At 43.9% G+C, this 20,148-nt stretch overlaps 1 protein-coding gene across 1 annotated transcript in view; it reads right to left on the reverse strand.

Moving 5' to 3' along the window:
- SUGT1 (SGT1 homolog, MIS12 kinetochore complex assembly cochaperone) overlaps positions 1 to 20,148 on the reverse strand; it is a 58,265-nt gene that overhangs the window by 21,152 nt on the left and 16,965 nt on the right. Inside the window, exons 6-10 of the mRNA XM_065405137.1 lie at positions 16,983 to 17,036; positions 14,270 to 14,289; positions 13,091 to 13,125; positions 10,654 to 10,750; positions 9,679 to 9,786 (exon numbers count right to left, since the gene is read on the reverse strand). Coding sequence (XP_065261209.1) covers positions 9,679 to 9,786; positions 10,654 to 10,750; positions 13,091 to 13,125; positions 14,270 to 14,289; positions 16,983 to 17,036 — 314 coding nt within the window. The remainder of the gene's footprint in view (positions 1 to 9,678; positions 9,787 to 10,653; positions 10,751 to 13,090; positions 13,126 to 14,269; positions 14,290 to 16,982; positions 17,037 to 20,148) is intronic.

Here is a 20,148-nt window from a genome sequence, read left to right on the forward strand (position 1 = left end):
CATTAAGTATATATACACATGCAGTAGAACCTCAGAGTTATGGACCCCAGAGTTACAAACTGACCAGTCAACTACTCACCTCATTTGGAACCAGAAGCATACAAACACCAACAAGCAGTAGAGTACTGTGTTAAACAAACTACTAAAAATAAAGGGAAAGCTGTATAAGTCAATGTTCAGTTGTAAACTTTTGAAAGAACAACCATAATGTTTTGTTCACAGTTATGAACAACTCCCATTCCCAAGGTGTTCGTAACTTTGAGGTTCTACTGCATCATATTCTAGCTATGGTGTACCACAACAACATGTTCAAATAAACAAGCTGAGAGCTATTAGGGAAACAGTATTCTCATTACAGGTATGCTAAATGGAGTAGGAGGCAAGTGGATAGCTTCAGATTACATAGTTCACACAAATGCTGTTTGCAAAAGGAAAACCTATTGATATACAGGGTTTGGAAGGTGTTGTAATGGCAAAAGCTAGAGACAAAATTGTGGTTCTGTTTCCAAGAATGATTATGTAGATATGGTACCTTACTCGGCAGATCTGCTCTCTGTATATTTCAGCTCAGTACTAATGTGGACACGAGAACAAATGGATATAAACTGGCCGTCGGGAAGTTTAGGCTTGAAATTAGACGAAGGTTTCTAACCATCAGAGGGGTAAAGTTCTGGAACAGCCTTCCGAGGGAAACAGTGGGGGCGAAAGACCTCTCTGGCTTTAAGATTAAGCTTGATAAGTTTATGGAGGGGATGATTTGATGGGATAACGTGATTTTAGTCAATAGGTCAATAACGTGCCATCGCTGGTAATTAGTAACAATGGTCAATGATGGGATATTAAAAGTTACTACAGAGAACTTTTTTCCGGAGGGTCTGGCTGGAGAATCTTGCCCACATGCTCGGGCTTCAGCTGATCGCCATATTTGGGGTCAGGAAGGAATTTTCCTCCAGGGTAGATTGGCAGAGGCCCTGGAGGTTTTTCGCCTTCCTCCGCAGCATGGGGCAGGGGTCGCTTGCTGGAGGATTCTCTGCGACTTGAAGTCTTTAAATCATGATTTGGGGACTTCAACAGCTGAGTCAAGGGAGAGAATTATTCCAGGAGTGGGTGGGTCAGCTTTTGTGGCCTGCATCATGCGGGAGGTCAGACTAGATGATCATAATGGTCCCTTCTGACCTTAAAGTCTATGAGTCAGACAAATTCTTTCAAAAAATTGTTTTAATATTTCATCATTGTTACCACAGCAGAGTCAACACAAGAGCAATTACCACAGCAGAGTCACCCAGCAAGAGTTTTGCTCCAATTGTGGGTGTGCTGCTTTTTTATTAAATCTGGCACTGAGTTTCCCAAATTTTGGTGGCCTGGATTTTCTGCAGGACATACATTGTGGCAGAGTTTGACTGAGTTTAAAGAGTCTAAACTGCTGTAGCCATCAAGGAAAATGGTAGCTAGAAAAAGTATTCCTATATTCAGAGTTTTTAACACATATGTACTTTGAAGCCTGCACAAAGGCTATCGGTTGGGACCCATATGAGTGTTGAAACTGTTTAAGAGGTTTTTTTTTATGTTTTCATCACACTTTTGTTAAGTCTAGACCAGGGGTCGGCAATCTTTCAGAAGTAGTGTGCCGAGTCTTCATTTATTCATTTTAATTTAATTTCACGTGCTGGTAATACATTTTAATGTTTTTAGAAGGTCTCTCGCTATAAGTCTATATTATATAACTAAATTATTGTTGTATGTAAAGTAAACAATGTTTTCAAAATGTTTAAGAAGCTTCCTTTAAAATTAAATTAAAATGCTGATCTTACGCCGCCAGCCTGCTCAGCCCACTTCCAGCCTGGGGTTCTGTTCACCTAGGCCTGCAGCAGGCTGAGCGGGGCGACTCGAGGTCAGGGCAGAGGACTGGGGTGTGTGTGGAGGTGCAGGGCAGAAGGCTGGGTGTTGGGGGGAGGTGCAGGGCAGAAGGCTGGGGTGTGTGTGGAGGTGCAGGGCAGAAGGCTGGGTGTTGGGGGGAGGTGCAGGGCAGAGGGCTGGGGTGTGTGTGAAGGTGCAGGGCAGAAGGCTGGGTGTTGGGGGAGGTGCAGGGCAGAAGGCTGTGGTGTGTGCAGGGGTGCAGGGCAGAAGGCTGGGTGTTGGGGGGAGGTCAAGGCAGAGGGCTGGGGGGAGTGTGGGGGTGCAGGGCAGAAGGCTGGGTGTGTGTGTGGGGAGGATCAGGGCAGAGGGTTGGGGTGTGTGTGGAGGTGCAGGGCACAAGGCTGGGTGTGGAGGTGCAGGGCAGAAGGCTGGGTGTGTGGGGGGAGGATCAGGGCGGAGGGCTGGGGTGTGTGTGGAGGTGCAGGGCAGAAGGCTGGGTGTGTGGGGGGAGGTCAGGGCAGAGGGCTGGGGTGTGTGTGGAGGTGCAGGGCACAAGGCTGGGGGGGGGTTCAGGGCAGAGAGCTGGGTGTTGGGGGGAGGTGCAGGGCAGAGGGCTTGGGAGGGTGTGGGGGGTGCAGGGCAGAAGGCTGGGGTGCTCCCAGCCCCCTGCCCTGAGTGGCTCAGGGCAGGGGGTTGGGAGGGATATGCCCTGTTCCACCCCCTTCCCCCAGGCCCGTCCTTTCCTCTCTCTGCCTCCTCTACAGAGCAGCGAGCACGCTGCCGCTCGACTCTGCTCTGCTCCGCTCCGTCGCCAGCAGGGAGAGGGGGGAGGAGGAGGGGCCGGAATGCACCACGTTGTGGGAAGAAACGGGGGGGGGGGGGGGAGGGGAAGAGCGTGGCTGCTGCAGGACCAAGCTTCTGCCTCCTGCCCCCGCAGCGGAGAGCGGTGGGGCTGAGTGGGGCTGGGGGCCGGGACCCCCTCCCCACCGCTCTCCCCTGCAGGGGCAGGAGGCAGAAGCCTGGTCCTGCGGCAGCCAAGCTTCCCTCCTCCCCCTTCTTCCCCCAGCGTGGCGCTTTCCGGCCCCTCCGCCCCTCCTACGCCTCCTCTCAGTGGGCAGGCAGCGTGCCACTCAGGTTGCCGACCCCTGGTCTATATATTATATAACTAAACTATTGTTGTATTGTAAAATAAACAAGGTTTTCAAAATGTTTAAGAAGCTTCATTTAAAATTAAATTAAAATGTTGATCTAACGCCGCGGCCTGCTCAGCCCGCTGCTGGTCTGGGGTTCCATTCACCTAGGCTGGCAACGGGCTTAGCGGGGCCTGTGGGTGTCAGGGCAGAGGGCTGGGCGGGCATGTGAGGGGGTGCAGGTGTCAGGGGCCTTGGTATGTGTGGGGGTGCCAGAGTCAGGGCTGGGGTCATGGGGGGGTGAAGGAGTCAAGCAGAGGGCCGGATGTGTGTGAGGGGGGTACAGGGCTCAGGGCAGGGGCCCGGGGGTGTGGCCTGGGGTTGTGGGGTGCTCATGGCAGGGGGCTGGAGGGGATATGGCCTGCTTCCACCACCCCCCTTCCCCAAGGCCCTGCCCCCGCTTCTTCTCTGCCTCAGCGGGGAGCAGCGAGCACGCTGACTCCGCTCCTCCCTCGCAAGGGCCATCAGCTGATCGGCCGGCAGGGAGGGAGGGACGGAGAGGAGGAGGAGGAGGGGCAGGAACACAGCACACTGCGGGAAGACGCAGGGGAGCTGGCAGGACCAAGCTTCTGCCCCTTGCCCCCAGAGAAGGGGGCGGAGGGTGGAGAAGAGAAGGCCGGGTAGAATTTTTAGTGGCATGATGCTACCTGCCAGGACCGCGGCAGGCAGCAGCGTGCAATTAAAAATCGGCTCGCGTGCTGTCTTTGGCACGCGTGCCATAGGTTGCCGACCCCTGGCCTAGACAATATTCACAGAACTACAAACTTCATACCCAACTTCAGATTTTTTCCCCCTACTCAAAAATGAGCTAGATACAAGTAATACACTCCCAGTACATGTTCTCTATTTTTGCAAATTGTCTGAGATATTTGTATAAATTAGACATATTATATTGTTGGCTCCATTACCAAAAGACACATACCAAAAATCCCAGCTTTGGGTTTTAAAAGTTAAATCTACATAAGGTAGCTCTGCTTTGTTCTTTTAAGACAATTCTCAAGCAGCATGAATTAGAAAGTTTCTCAAGAGAGAGCATTACAAATACGATCCTCTTGGATAAAAGACAGATGATGTGTTCTAGATTCTCAGACACTAAGATCAGTAATTTAAATACTACTGAAGAAAGTTACACAGCTCATGTTTTACTTGCTCCAGTGGTACCTGCATAGTTAGCATGTGACCCACGTTTTACCACAGTTGTCATGAGATACATAGACTACATTTGTTTTCACCTTTTTAAAACAGCAAAAATAAATTACAGAAGTTATATTTCCTCTCTTACTGTGTAATATTAAAACAATCTTAAGTGGCAGTCAGATGTTGGCACCACACAAGAAGGTAGCTTCATCCAAACCACATTTTGCCCTTTCCACAAAATAAAGTATCTATATTAGTGTGTGTCTAACACTTACGCTAAGTGTGCAATATCATCCTATCAGAAGAAGGAGTAGTCTCTGGTTTTGAATATTAAAAAAGCCAACCTGACGCTTCTTAATTGCCCAAAATGGTTAAAACATGAGTTCAAACAAACTCATCTAAATCATGAAATCCACCTAGGAAAGTTCTTGAATATAGCAAAGAGTCCGGTGGCACCTTATAGACTGTTAGTCTATAAGGTGCCACCGGACTCTTTGCTGCTTTTACAGATCCAGATTAACACGGCTACCCCTATATTCTTGAATAGTTATTAAAAGAATTAAAAAACAAAAAAGTGCATTTCTACCTGAAAATAAAATCCACCAGGAGGCAAGACATCATTTTAGAAAAAACTAGGAAAAGCCAGGAGTAAACTATCAGGTATTAATCAGTATATTACAAAATCTTAGCCTCAGATTTTCTTTAGCTCTATAGGATTTAAGTTTTGGGGGTGGTTTTAAACTTGAACTTAACTAACAAGCTAAAACCAGGAGAACCATAAAAGTGGACCTTGCAATCACTGTAAACTTCAAAGGTTATCTGACTACAGCTTCACTTTAATAAGGGCTGAAATGTGTGCCTCTCAACCATTATAAATTCCATATATTGTGCTATCAAAGCTTATAGCTTTCACTGAAGTCACAAATTTGGTTTTGTTCATAATACAAGCTTGCAACATGCACCCCTCCCCATCTTCCTTAACTCCATCCTGAGAATCACTTCGCAGTTCAAGCTGCATAGCTTGTAACTCACAAACAGGTTTTATAATTAAATGTAAAGTTCACTTAGTCTTTCCAATTTGAGGATAAGCATGAAAACATTTTGCACTGTGAGAGATGCAATTCCAAGAATGAAAAAAGCTTTATTTAGATGGAGTTAAAAAGAGCCTATCAACTTGAAAAAAGTTCACAATTCCATCTAAATTTTGTATCTGCCATTGTTTCAAGTAACACTTAGAACAGATATCAAATTTGTAAACATTTCAGTAAGTTTGTTTACTTTGCATTTGTTAGCATTTTGTGTACAATTAGTTTTATTTATGCTGCACACACTTTAGGCCTTTCAAAACATTGTTTCTCAGTAAACTGCTGTAGCTGAGCTGAAAAACTTAAATGGCAGCAAGTAAAAATATAAACAAAGAAGTGGTGAGAGAGGTGGCAGTTCTGGGTATGTTCTCAGGACTGCTGTAAGATTTTTAAATATAAAGCAGGGAAGAAAACTTTAGATTAGATTTTTTTTAATAGCATTTAAAAATATTCAGGTTATATCAGGCCAATGTTTTTGAAAGGTTGCTCTAATAGTCAACATTAAAAAAAAAAAATCTAGTGACAGAGCCATTTAAGACTCAGAATGCATTACCTTTTAAAATTTAGAGGTATAAACTCAGAAAAATTCAGTGTAGTTTCAGCACACCAGTCTTCACTCTGCACCTATACCCACGGATTATCTCAAAACCTTCACCAGTGACAAATAAAAATTAATTCTGCCCTCTTAAATATATGAATTCCAACAATACCAATGTTGACTATTTCACTGTTGATCATATTAACATCCAGTTCATTTACTTATCCCAAAGTTTCAAACTCTCATCTGACACCATCCCTAATCTCAAAATGCCCCAAATGTCCTTTAACTGCCACAACCTCTAGCTTCTCCATTCACGCCCTCCCCCCCCCCCCCCCGTATAACTTTTGACAGAGTTATGCATATTCCTAGAAGATTCTGAATCAGCCTCAAAGTTAAAAATGTAGGGGCATAGAAAGATTTCATATTATATTCATTTTAACAGAATATGCTACAATGATTTATTGAATTCCATGAGAATGAATACAAAGCCTCATTTCTTAGCATATATGAAATTGCCGCAGAATCTCCAGTTTGCTGCATAGAGCACTGCAGAAACTACAAAATTCAAGCTTGCCATTAAGTATATAGGGCCTTGCATATGCCATAGTTTCCTCTCATGAGTTACTACTTTAGGGTCTGCAGGCCAACCTGTGTTAACAGCACAGGGTGAGGATGGATCTCTGGACTCATATTTAATCAGGGAAATCGATGCAATCAGCCCATAAAGGATGGGATAAGGTAGATTGGGCTCTCCAGCCCAGACTGGAGGTGGTTGTGATTTCTGGACTTCACAAGAAGGATAAGATGCAAGATGTTGTAGACTCTGGCCTGTAGCAGGTATGAACACTTCAATCTAAGTGGTGGTTGACTTGCTGAGTCAGCATGTAAAGTAACAGTGGGAGCAGCAGTCTGTGCTTCATATTGTTAGTGTGAGTGGTTATCAGCAGGAGTCAGTGTTAAAGCAGTGCTGAAACAAACTGAGGTATCAGAAATTGAGGTGTTTCAACAAAAAACTCAAAACACACCCCTCTCCCTAAAAACATCTAATATTTTAGGAGACAAAGTAAAACACTCCACCTTAGTTTTTGAAAGATTTTGTAATAGTTTTTTTATTATTATTAAAGCAACTACATTTGAGACTAAGCTACCCTACTGTGTTAAGACCACTCATAACTTCATTCCAGTTAGGTTCCACCAGCTGGTCAAAACTTATAGCACTGATTTTAGTTATCACAAACTTCAACTTAACTTAGTGTTTCTTCACACTTCAAGAGGGCACACTTCAACTACTATCTCCACAATGAAAGACTTGAGCAACTAACTACCAGAAGATCGCATTATGGCAGAAATTCTTATTCTGCACAGCTGATAAAAATCAAGGTTGCACAGTCTCAGCGTATTCAAGTGGAGACGACAAGGAAATGTAAGATGCCTAAACCAAAACCTAGAATGGCTTTGAAGTCAACCAAAAAGAGATTATGGATTGCTCAGCTCCAAACCAGCCGATTCAGATGAAATGCCTCCATATGGGGCTGTAGATGCCCACTTTACCTTTTAAAAAGTTATTTTGTTATTTTAGAGTGCTCAAGAGCATGTGAGGTGCTCTGCAGAACAGATACAGTGACACAGTTCCTGCCTCAAAGAGCTTACCATATAACTCCAGACATGATACAATGAGTATAATACTAACAGTAAGGTCAGAAAGGACAAGGGGGTCTCCCTCTCACTCCTCACCTTGGGCCTACCTGCCCCCCGACATGGGTATTATCACAGCCCTAGAGCTGCACGTTTATCCTGGTGCTCCCCTTCTCTCATCTCCCATGCCAAAACAGCTCTACTGCAGAGTACTGCTTAGTTCCTCCATGCACCCTTTCACAACAGCTTGGCCACCCACAGGATTGCTCCGAACACTGTGGAACCAGTGTAAGTAGAAATAAAAGGCCAACACACCCCTCTTTCCTACATAAGGCCCTTCAGGCTTTGGATCTACAGGGCATGTCTACATGGCAATTAAAAACCCATGGCTGGCCCATGTCAGCTAACTTGGGCTTGCAGGGTTCGGGCTGTTTAATTACAGAATAGATACTGAAGCACAGGCTGCAGCCTGGGCTCAGGATCCTGTGAGGTGGAAGGGTCCAAGAGCCTGGACTCCAACCTGAGCCTGAACAGTTACACCACAATTAAACAGCCCCTTAGCCCAAGCCAGCTGGTACAGGCCAGCTGCTGGTGTCCAACTGCAGCAGAGACATATCCATAGATAAATCTCTGCTTGTATTAAGGTAAAGGTTCAGGCTTAGCCCTATAAGTAAATCTCTGCTTATATTAACGAAAAGGGGCAAGTTACTGACAGTCATATTGACCACCCGATTTTTGATCGCTGAAAACCTTCAAAAAATTCTTGAAAACATTTTTCAAAAGCAAGTATTTGGGTTTTTATCAGTTTAAACCCAAATGTTTCATGTCCCAGATCTCCACAGACCTGCCTCCCACACACACTCAAGAGTCCCTGCAGGATGGTTCAGTGTACCTGAACAGAGGGGGAACGAAGAGGGTAACTGCTGGTCGGTGGCTGTTGCTGCTGGCCAGTGAGGGGAGCGAGACAGGTAGGGAGTCTGGTCCTGATAGCAACAGGACTGCAGGGAGCAGAGCACAAGGCTGCACCCAGTGAGTACTGGCCCCACAATTGCTTCCCCTGCCCTTCAGCATGGCCCCAGGGCACAGAGCCCCATTTGCTTTCCCCTGCCTGCCATGAGTGTGAGGCACCTCCTCCCCTCACCTGCTGCCTCCCCCAAGAGTACTAGGCACCCCATCTCCTCTGCCCATTGAGAATACTGGACACCCCTTCCTCCTCCCCCGTCCACAGTACCTCCTCTCCCCCCTCCAACCCTCCCATGAGTACCAAGCAACCTCTTCCATCCCATCCAGTGCGCTGGGTCAGGGACACCCATCCGCTTCCCCTGCCAGACAGAACCTCTCCTCCCCGCTCCAACTCCAGCTTGTCTACGGAGCTGAGAAGGCCCTTCATTTCCTGGGAATTTATCAGTGTTTATTACAAAAATTGATAATAAACACTGATAAATTGCCAGGAAATCAAGGGCCTCAGTTATACCCAATACTGCATAGACTACCTCCTTGTCTCTTATACGGAGATTTATCAAAGATGCTGAAAAATCATGCTGCCTTCAAGTGCTTAAATTCATAGATTCTAGGGCTGGAAGGGACCACGAGAGGTCATCGAGTCCAGTCCCCTGCCCTCATGGCAGGACCAAATACTATCCCTGATAGACATTTATCTAACCTACTCTTAAATATCTCCAGAGATAAACACTGTTTCAAGTATAGCATGGATTCGTGAAAAGCATCCAAGAGTTAACTGCATGGCAATTTTTTGCCAGCAGTCATCTGAAGAAAGGCTATATTAAGAATGCCTAAATTACTGCGACACTTAGGTTTTAAGTCAAGTCTGACAACTTGTTTATGTAGATATAGCAAAGTTGCCTTGAATGACAAGCAACCTTTAACTCCTAAAAGTTTAGGAAAGGTTGTATAAGAAGTTTATAATTTGGAGATTATGAATGTATAAAGAGATGAGCACCATAGCAGTCTTTTTCTAGTGGCAGGTAAAAACATCCACACTTTATAAATGAAGTCATTTGCACTTCAGTAAAAGCTATCTTAGATTTTGCTAGCTTCTGATATTTACATGTCTGTTTAAAGTCTTCTGTTGCCTGAAGGGCCCCTTGAAAAAAACAATTCTGTATGAAAAAAGCTAGTCATTATGACTGTCATAGGAACACAAGACAAAAGAGCAGAAATGTTTTCAACATCAGAAATATTCAAAGAAATAATTTACACTTTAAAAGCTTACCTTTGTTGAGAGCACTTTAAATGTACTTTGCTCTGGTACTATGGAATGCAGAAGAACAAGCTGTAAGTTGTAGTCTTCTCCTGATGGAAGTCTCACCAATGCATTCAGCTGTTAACAGATAAACATATCTTTGTGATGACCACAGAGTACACTAGCTGCAATTTTCCATCCTAGCATTAATTTTAATCCTCCACTGACAACTTTTAGTGATTAAATTAATGACCCTTCACTTGGAATGTTTTAATGAAATGTCAAGCACAAGACAGGAATTTCAAACTGCACTACTTCTTACTGCATTATTCAACAGTGATTTCAAAGTGCACTAAAAAAATAAATAGGAGATTGTTGTTCCTAGCCACCAACTAGCTACTCAAAAAGCCTGTTATCTCATCAGTTTGATCTGCATTCTTTAGGAAAGTGTTGCATGACAATAAGAAGATAGCAAATCATTAACAATGGAACACAGAAAGATTATGCAGCTTTCCTCTTCCCACCTATTTCAAACATTTACTTATGAAGCAAGATGTGTGCATGTAATCTTGACTATTTAAAGCAGATACTAACTGAATATGTATGGTTTTGTTCACCAAGAATTAACAGTTAAGCAACACAAACCCATGTCTGCTGTCAGAATAAGAGAAACCAAGATTAATATGGTGCCAGTAATATACTAAACACAAATATAATTATGCTAGATTGAAATGCTTCATTTAAACTGGTTACCTCATGTCATGATTGTCAGGATAGATCTGAGGATACCAAAAGCATGGGAAGTAAAACACCAATATGCTCTTTACACCACGTTCTCCCTTAACATTCTTGTAGAAAGTTGTACTTTATTCTGCCTTTTTCAGGGCAACTGAATGGACTGAATGATGCGATACAGAATGTCTGTATCAGCAAATAGATGTCCTGAAAGATAGAGATGCATATCAACTAAGAAGTTATTTTTTAGTAAACTAATAATGTAATCACCTCTTTCTCAGAAAATTGTACACGGATCTCATCCTTCTGTGCGTTCTTGATCATGAGAGTTACGATTACTTGAGATTCTGTTTGGTACCAGTCATACCTTTAAAAAGAGAAGGACATCAAAACTAAGTTTTCTTGCACAGGGTTCAAAAACATGTAAGTGAACCACAGTGAGAGAAAACTCAAGTATTGTAGAGCACAGTAACATTATAGGGTTTTGTGTTAATTGTTTTGAATTTACATAGCACAAAAGGCTGAGGTTAAGCAAGCAGAATGAAGTAATGAGTAGTTTTCCCCTTCTTTCCCAACAGTTAGATCAATGCACTTGAGCAAACAAGAACTGTTAGTGGAACAGAAAAAATTTACAACTGCTCTACCAAGAAGCAAAAATCTAAATAACTAATTTACACAATTAAGTCTTCAAAAATCTACTTATTGCCAAGTATCACAATACTATTTTGCACTTCTGTTGTGTTTTTCATTCAAGGATCTAAAAGCACCTTATGAACATGATATATTAACCCACATATAGGCAAGTCTTCTGATCCTAACTTTGATCTAGCATTAGCAACAGAACCCAGAAGATCTAGAGTGCATTCCCTGCTCTAGATGCTAGATAACACTTATTCCTTTGAAGGGTTAATTGAGCCTGAATTTCAAGTAAATTGTTTGAAGGAAAGTGCTTCTTAAAAGATCTGCTGCCACCTTCTGAATCCCTTGAAGCATTTAGAGGAAGAACAGTTATGTAGCAAGAGAGCAGGCTGGGTGGCTTGAGTGGTGGAAGGTAAAACAAAACAAAAGGGACAGAGGACTGAGTGCAACTGGCTGCACAGAACTTACTCCAGAAGAGGGCAAATTAAGGTAAAATTTGGGGGCTTAGACAAATGGACAGCATCCCTCTAAGACTGCAGTTCTTAGACTTCTAGTGCTCTGTGTTTTTTCACCATTAGACTTCCTATTTAGCCTCTTCAGAACTGAAGTCATTTTTGAGACAGTAAGTCATAAGCATGGGCAGCTGGTGAACAGGCCGCTGGGGGAGGCTAGCCCCCAGCCCCTCCCCTGCAGGAGCCCAGAGCACCCCCATCACGGCCCCCAACCCTGGAGTGCCAGGCAGCACTGTCCTAGGGCCCAGGGGCAGCTCTCTGTTTTTTGCCGCCCCAAGCACGGCAGTCAGACGGCTTTCGGCGGCGCGCCTGCGGGCGGCCCACTGGTCACGCGGATTCGGCAGCATGCCTGCGGGAGGTCCGCCAGTGCCGCGCCATCGGCGTCCCCGCCGCCGACACCGCGGGACCGGCGGACCTCCCGCAGGCATGCCGCCGAAAGCCGCCTGCCTGCCGCCCTCACAGCGACCAGCAGGCCACCCCCCGCGGCTTCCCGCCCCAGGCACGCGCTTGCTGCACTGGTGCCTGGAGCCGCCCCTGCCAGCGCCCCCAGTCCCAGGCGGTGCTGCCCCGAGTCGGCAACAGGCCGGCTCTCCCCAGCCCCAGACAGAGCCAGCCTGGGCCATGGAAGAGTGCCGGAAACTGCAGGAGGCGGCCTGGGGGTAGGGCCATGTCAAGCTGTTTGGGGAGGCACAGCCTCTCCCCAGCCTATGATACCCATAGCCTATGGTCATGAGGTCTGGCTTAAACCTTAAAATGCAAAGAGAATGACCCAAAGCCATTTTATTACAAGCAAAATGTAGCAGTCAGTCATCAATTACCACAGTGGTAGCTAAGCTTACCAGTTTCACCCTATACTTAATATTAGGGAACAAGTATCTGTCAACTATTACTACAGAGTTCACTTTTTCATCAATTTATATTGTATGAATCATATATAGGAATCTCTCTGCTCTGATGCCTAAGCAATACCTAAGGTAGATACAACTGAGAGGCAGTATATTTTGCCCCAGTTGAACATCAGTTGGGATACCTAATCCCAAATCCCTAGATATGTTCTGTGAGCTGAGCATCTTCAGTGGAGAGTTCTTGGCCTGACAATAGCCTGTGTACATGGACTTTTTAGGACATACTGAAAAGCCGATCTACCAATACATTTTCTGAGAGGACGGGTTGGGGAGTTTAGTGTTGACATACTAAACAAAGTCATTGCATCTGGGCTTCTGAAGATTCTGACGCTTATACTCAGTGGACATGCACACTAAGCATATCTAAATAAACTAATAATATATCTTTTATACCACCAGGTTAAACAGTTTGAAGTTTATGATACATTATGGCTCCTTACTGCTTCAGAGAAGATTCGGTATTTACACAAATCCAAACCATAAACACAATCAGCAAACATATCTGATCCAGTGTACAGAATTTAGTTTTAACTTGTGCATTATAGAACAGACTAAATTTACAATTTGGAATAACAGCTTGCTACAAATACATATGCTATATAAAATGATTGTTAAATTATGTAAAGTGTAATAAAGCTAAAAAAGACTTACTTGATTTTTGATGGCTGAGTTTGCTGTTCTGTAGTCTGATTGTGGCACATGACATTTGAAAGACATTTAAAAGTTAAATTAGTATAGTTCACTGTATCATGATGTACTTTTCAAAGAAACCTTCATAATGCAATATATACACACACTGTACATTAACTAAATTGCCTTTTTCTCCTCTTGATGCACAGTGCATTAACTAAGTTAAACAAACATTTTGAAAACAAATCTCCTGATTAGTCCCATAACCATTTATGTAGGACCAGCACAAAAGAGCTTGAAATCTTTAGATGGGAGAAAAATAAACAACTGGAATGCTCTGAAGTCACAAGTGACTGGAATGTTCTGAAATCTAAGTGCTTTATAAATAGTAATTCAAATTCTCAATTCAGCCACCTTCTCAGGCAGCAAGTATTACACCCATTTTGCAGCTAACAAAACACACAATGGTTAAATGGCTAACCTAAAATCACAAAGGAAATCTACAGTAGAGCTGGGAATGTAACCCAGAGTTCTTGACTTCCAATCTTTTGCTTTTAACCACAAGGCTATTGTCCTTGTGTATAACACTACTCCTGTCAGACTTTCCACATAGTACCTATTTTCGATATGCATAAGTTGGGGGTAGTTTGAGAGCAACAGTCTCAAGGACCAAAATAAGTTTCCAACGCCATCTCAGACTTTGATACTATTTCTAGAGACACAAGTTCAAAGGTTTTACCATGGCACATAGTAGAAACAGGCAACTGAAAAATGAACTAGAGCGTCAACAGAATAAAAATCTGCTTAAGTAACAGTTCAAGCACTTTTGAGGCACTTAATAAATTACAATTAAAAGCAATTAGAATGCTTAAGTGGAATTGATTAATCTTGCAAGATTAATCATCAATTGTGCAAAGGAAAAAATAGATTTGCTTTATTATAAAACTTATGCACGTTGATATAACTGCTAGAACTGTGTACTTGTTTAATCCTTTGTAAGACTCTCCATAAGCCTGACATCAACAAAGAGCAGGACTTTAGTCTAAAGTTAACCCCCCACAAAAAATGCTATGTAGTAGGAAGATTTAGGTTAGTTTTAGAGCCTGTTAATATGAAGCAACTAAGTCAAGTCTCAAAGCATGCTCTTGTTTAGTGCCACAATTAACAGTAAGGAGCAAGTATGTTAAAAAAAAGCCTTACCATTTCAGTCTGTGATCCTGCTGTAGGGACAAAAACAAGTTGCATTTTTCAGACAAGCAACATGTTTAATGTACAAGGCAGATTTGCTTCTTTCAACTTTCTTCAACTATTCAGAGAGATTCTGTATTTGTATCATAACACTATTTGTATCTAGGGATTTAATTTCAAAAGTCATGCGAAAGGACAACTGCAACACAAAAGTATGTTCTGATTAACAGAATGATCGCACCTTCTGATCAATAGTTCCTAACAAATGAAGATGTAACAGACTTCTGTTATGATATGAAGGCTTTGACAAATCAGCACCTAAAGCTTTGGTTTAAGATCTTCTACAGTAGTTTGTACCTTGTTATCCATACACTGGACATTCATGCTCAAGTTTGTAAGATAATTCTGATAAGGACTCTAGTTTCACAGAAGAGAGTGATGACATTTAACTAAAGAAGAGTTAAGGTTATTTGGGCAACCTTAACTGTGCAATACCATACTATGAGAATTTTTTCCATAGAAATCTTAAAAAAAAAAAAAATGGCCAGAAATTCTAATTTAGAGATATTTAAGGTTGGGCCCCCTTTCAAGAAGTGAATAGCAAAGCAAAAAAAAAAAAAAAAAAATCACTGCTTTTTGCTTCTTTATAATGCACGAGGGTGCTTCAAAGATTTTTTTTAAAAACTCTGCTTTACTAACATTAATAATACCATGTTCTGAATTCTATTTTTGCTAGAAAATCCTCTGGAGAATCAGTAAAATGACATCACAAGATGACTAAAACATGAACAGCTGAGGGGGAGGAAGGTGTTTAGGCTAACTGAGTAAACAGGGACAAGAACAAGCTCAACACTTGGAAGAAAAGCTTGGTGTGGCATATGACATGACATCCTCTCCCCTTCGGAAATGGAAAAAACTCCAACCATAGTCCTTCAAAGTGTTCCTCCAGCAAAATCAAGACAGCCAAGACTTGATATTCTTGTTATTTCTTCAGCAAAAGAGAAGCCACTGGAAAAAAAATCTTGAGGCCATCTTTATATGATATAAATAGGGCCCTACCAAATTCATGCTTATGAAAAACGCATCACGAACCATGAAATCTGGTCCATTCCCCCCATGAAATCTGGTCTTTTGTGTGCTTTTACCCTATGCTATAGGGATTTCAAGGAGGAGACCAGCATTTCTCAAATTGGGGGTCCTGACCCAAAACGAGTTGCAGGAGGGGATCCACAGGGTTATTTTAGGGAAATTGCAATATTGCCACCTTTACTTCTGCGCTGACTTCAGAGCTGGGCATCCAGAGAACAGCGGCTATTGGCCATGCGCCCAGCTTTGAAGGCACCGCCCCACCAGCAGCAGCGCAGAAGTAAGGATGGCAATACCATACCATGCCCTCCTTCTGCCCTGCTGCTGGCGGCGGCTCTGCCTTCAGAGCTGGGCTCCCAGCCAGCAGCTGCCCAGCTCTGAAGGCAGCGCCAGCAACAGTGCAGAAGTAAGAGTAGCAGTACCACATTCCCACCTACAATAACCTTGCGACCACCCCACAACTCCTTTTCGGATCAGGACCCCTACAATTACAACACCGTGAAATTTCAGATTTAAATAGCTGAAATCATGAAATTTACGATTTTTAAAATCCTATGACCATGAAAATAACCAAAATGTACTGTGAATTTGGTAGGGCCCTAGATATAAAGGATAAGTACCAGACTGACAAAAAAAAGTTATGTTCCTCTGCCGTTTGTTAAATTAATATCAACTCATACTGCCCCCACTGATCTTTCTTTCCCAGTACACACTCTGAAGGGAATAAGTCTGCAGATAAAGTCACAGTGGAGGAGAAAGTAGCCTTATGAGCTACTCCTTCGTATTCACAGCCGACACATCTATGAAGCCCCTAGGCAACTTAGGAAAAGTAGGTTGTGCCAAAGTGTGGGAAAAGCTGCACTAAGTTGCATGCTCTCTGTCAGACTGGCCAACCCACACGAAGAATTAGTACAAAGGTGACCACTGCTTCAGACAGTGCTCTCTCATTGAACACTACATTACTACTCCAGATCACAGCTGGTGCCAGCAACTAGTAGGAGCATGGCTATTGCTGCTTTATCATGGTGTCACAGATAGATAGATGAGAATGGTTCTTTTGACGAAGGAAACAGACTTCAGAGAACTGGAGGCCCAAATCTCTAACTCTCCATTGTTTTTTTCCAGCCTCGCACCTATCAATCTTGCAAGCTTCTATTCTGGGGTACAGAGTGCAAGACATGCTCCAACATCACTACAGAGCTCTTACATTAAGTTGGTCTCCACGTACTTCTACACAAGGGCAGCATATGGAGTCAAAACTGAGTGGCTCCTAATATAAATTGGATTTATTTAAGATTATGTTCATTGGCAGCATTTACCAACACAAGATTTGCATTACAACTATGAAAGTTTCTGAAATATCTGGATTTTTGTTCTCAAAGTCTGAACTTGAAATAGGTACTTTTCCCATTTGCATGACTGATTCTGGCATGGATTTTTCCCTTCAAAAATCTAAAGAAACATTTATAAAATTTAAGTAAAAACAGTCTTGGGACACTGATCCTCACAGAAACAATTGGAGCATCTAGTAGTTTATTGTAAACAAAGGCAAGTGCTATAAAGATTTCAGATTTTGAAAAAATGTTTAAAAGCAGGGCAAATATCAAAATAAGTGTAAAATAAATGAAGCCACTCTTACTGTTTAGTGTTTCTTCGCATCTTTTAATCCAAATAGTAAAAGAAGTATCCACATCTAGAAGAGATTGAATACACAACATTTCAGTATCTCAAATCTACTGCTCTAAACATGGGTACTATTACTTGTCATGACGATGCATAAAGGGCAAACTTGCAACAGTGGAACTGGTTTGTTTTGATTCTTAAATATAGAAGACTAGATACAGTATTAAGTGTCAGGACTCCTTTAAACCAATTATACTATGTTTGATATTAGTGTTTAATTACATAATTAACTCCCCAGCTTTGTTGGGCTAGATTTAATACACTTAGAACTGATTAGTAGTTCAGTTAGCAAGTCAAATTAAGTTTGAACTGACCCAAATCTAGTGATGACATCATTAGGCCTATATATGAACCAGAGTTCTTCCATGTTTAAACTCTGTTCTTCCATGTTTAATTCTAAGTGGCCTTAAGAGCCAAGGACAGGAATTGGAATGTGTAAATAGCCAGTTACCTATTACGACCTTGCTTATAACCAGGTCCTAAGCAATAATGATGAGGTTTGCATGTTTCTAGCTGGAGGAGAGGTGGTAAACTAGAGTAAATAAGACCCAATGATTGTTTAGAGGAATGTTACTAACAAGCTAGATTTATAGCCCTAGAATGACTTAACGGCTTAAATGTATGAACATGTCTTCGGTAGAGCGGGGAGGGGGAGTGGGGGGGGGGGCTTGATTGTAAAGTATAAGAAGAGAGAAGCTGCTTTGTTCTGTGTGCTCGATTTGAGATTTGCCTGTCTCCTTGCACCACTTTGAGATCTCAAATAAACCTTTGATTGTTTCTCCACCCCGGTGTGTTTATTGGCGCGAAGCACGCCGGGCAACGAACCCCTGTTGCTTTGCCTCGGGCACCTCTGTGCCAGCAACAGTCTTGGCGTCCCTGGGTGGGCTCGAGGCTGAAATTTAGCCTTGCCCGGACCCCTCTTGGAGGCCGACGGACTACGGCGACGACCGACGCCCAGCGCGCACCGGTGACTTCATCGGGGGCCTCGGCGGAGACGTGGTTTGCTCGACCCCGGAGGGCACAACGGTGCAACGCGCTTGAGTAGTGGAGAAGCAGCTGCGGGCGACGGTGGGGAACCGGTCCTGTGGATAAGGTAGGAACAGTCCAGTGGGGACTTTATCTGTCTTGACCTGGGGACGCCCAGTGTCTACCTGTTTTGACTTGGGGACGCCCAGAGTCTCCCTAATATGGGGCAGGGGCAGAGTACTGCAGGCAGGGCAAGGTGTACACCCTTAGAATGCATTCTGGTGAACTGGAAAGTGTTTGGATCAGATCCGTTGATTAAAAGTAAACTGAAAAGATTCTGTACAGTAGACTGGCCTCAATATCAGCTAGAGGACCAGGAAAGGTGGCCACCGGAGGGATCACTTAATTATAATACGATCCTTCAATTGCTTTTGTTTTGTCAGCGAACGGGTAAATGGAATGAACATATGTATGTACAGTTGTTTATGTTGTTAAGAAATAGATCAGATCTTTTGCAAAGGTGTAATTTGACTCCGACAGGTTCGGTAGTAACTACTGTTAGTCCCCAGAACCCTCCCCCGGTTGTAATGGCAGAGTCGGTGTCCCCTTCGGCTCCAACACCCCCACCATATAAAGACAGGGTGCCTCAGGTCCCAGAGATTGCCCCTTCGGTGGGATTTTATCCATTGATTACTGAGACTCGGATAGCCCGTCCTGGAGCAGATAATCGCCGAGCCACTACAATGCAGGTTTACACCCATGTGCCTTTTAATCCGGTGGATCTGGCAGCTTTTAAGACACAGGCAGGAGAATTCTCTACGAATCCAAGCAAGTTTATCTCGGTTTTTGAAGGGTGTCTGGCTAGTCATAAGCCTGACTGGGATGACTGTAATGTCCTTATGCGGACCCTGCTGTCTGAGGTGGAGCGAAATCAGGTTGTGTCTAAGGCACGGGAGGAGGCACAGCGTAGACATGAGGCAGATGCAGCAAACGTCCCTGTTGCTGCAGCTCAGGTCCCTACAGCAGACCCCCAGTGGAATCCCAATGTGCCGGCGGATTTCACCCTTCTCACTGTATACAAGGAGCTCCTATTACATGGTCTCCGACACTCAGCTGTCCGACATAACAATTGGGCTAAGCCATATGAGCTAGTACAGGAGCCAAAAGAGAGTCCGGTTGCTTTTCTGCAGCGTATTCGGGATACCATCAGGCAAACTACTAATGCAAACCCCGATGATCAGGCTACTGAGGCAATTATAAAGGGTATCTTTACCAGCCGTGCTGCCCCTGATATTAAAAGGAAACTGCAGAAAAAGGAGGATTTGATGGGCATGACAATGGCACAAATTCTGGAAACTGCAAACAGGGCTTACAGCCTTAGGGAAGGAGAAAAGGAAAAGAGGCAAGTGAAAATGATGGTTGCAGCAGTACAGGCTGGTGGCAGGGGAAGATTTCAGGAAGGTGGAAGAGGCCGGGGAATGAGAGGACGTGGGCGCCCTGGCTTACAGGAAAGGCGTCTGGGTCGCAATCAGTGTGCCATATGCCGAAAGGAGGGACATTGGAAAAATGAGAGCCCTGAAAGGGAAGGTACCCCTATGATGGCAGCAGAGGATCAAGAATAGGGGTGTCAGGGGAGACGGACTATCCTGCCCCCGGAACCCCGAGTAAAAATGCGGGTGGGAGATTCAGACATAGACTTTTTAATAGACTCTGGAGCTGCACGAACTGCTGTAAACCAACCCCTTCAGCTGCCTGTGGCAGATTCCCTCACTGTGGTGGGAGCAACAGGGAAAGGAACTAAGTGCCCAGTATATGCCCCAGCGGAATGTGCTTTGGGGAACAGAACTCTATCTCACAGACTGGTTTACCTCCCCGATTGTCCAACGCCTCTATTGGGATGGGACCTGCTTTGTCGCTTAGGTGCCACCCTGCATTTCACTCAAGATGAAATAAGCCTCACCTTACCCCCAGAGAATGCCTGGATAATGACACTTGCAATTGAGCCCTCAGCTATGCAAGCCCCAGAGTGGAGTCACTGGGAGAAGCGGGTTTTTCCTCTGGTATGGGCATCAGGGATCCCAGGAAAGGCAGCCCATCATACTCCTATTACTGTTCAGCTTTTGCCAGGAAAAGGTCCAGTGCGAATCAAGCAGTAT

The sequence above is a fragment of the Emys orbicularis genome, chromosome 1 (genome assembly GCF_028017835.1).
Source record: "Emys orbicularis isolate rEmyOrb1 chromosome 1, rEmyOrb1.hap1, whole genome shotgun sequence".
NCBI lineage: Eukaryota > Metazoa > Chordata > Testudines > Emydidae > Emys > Emys orbicularis.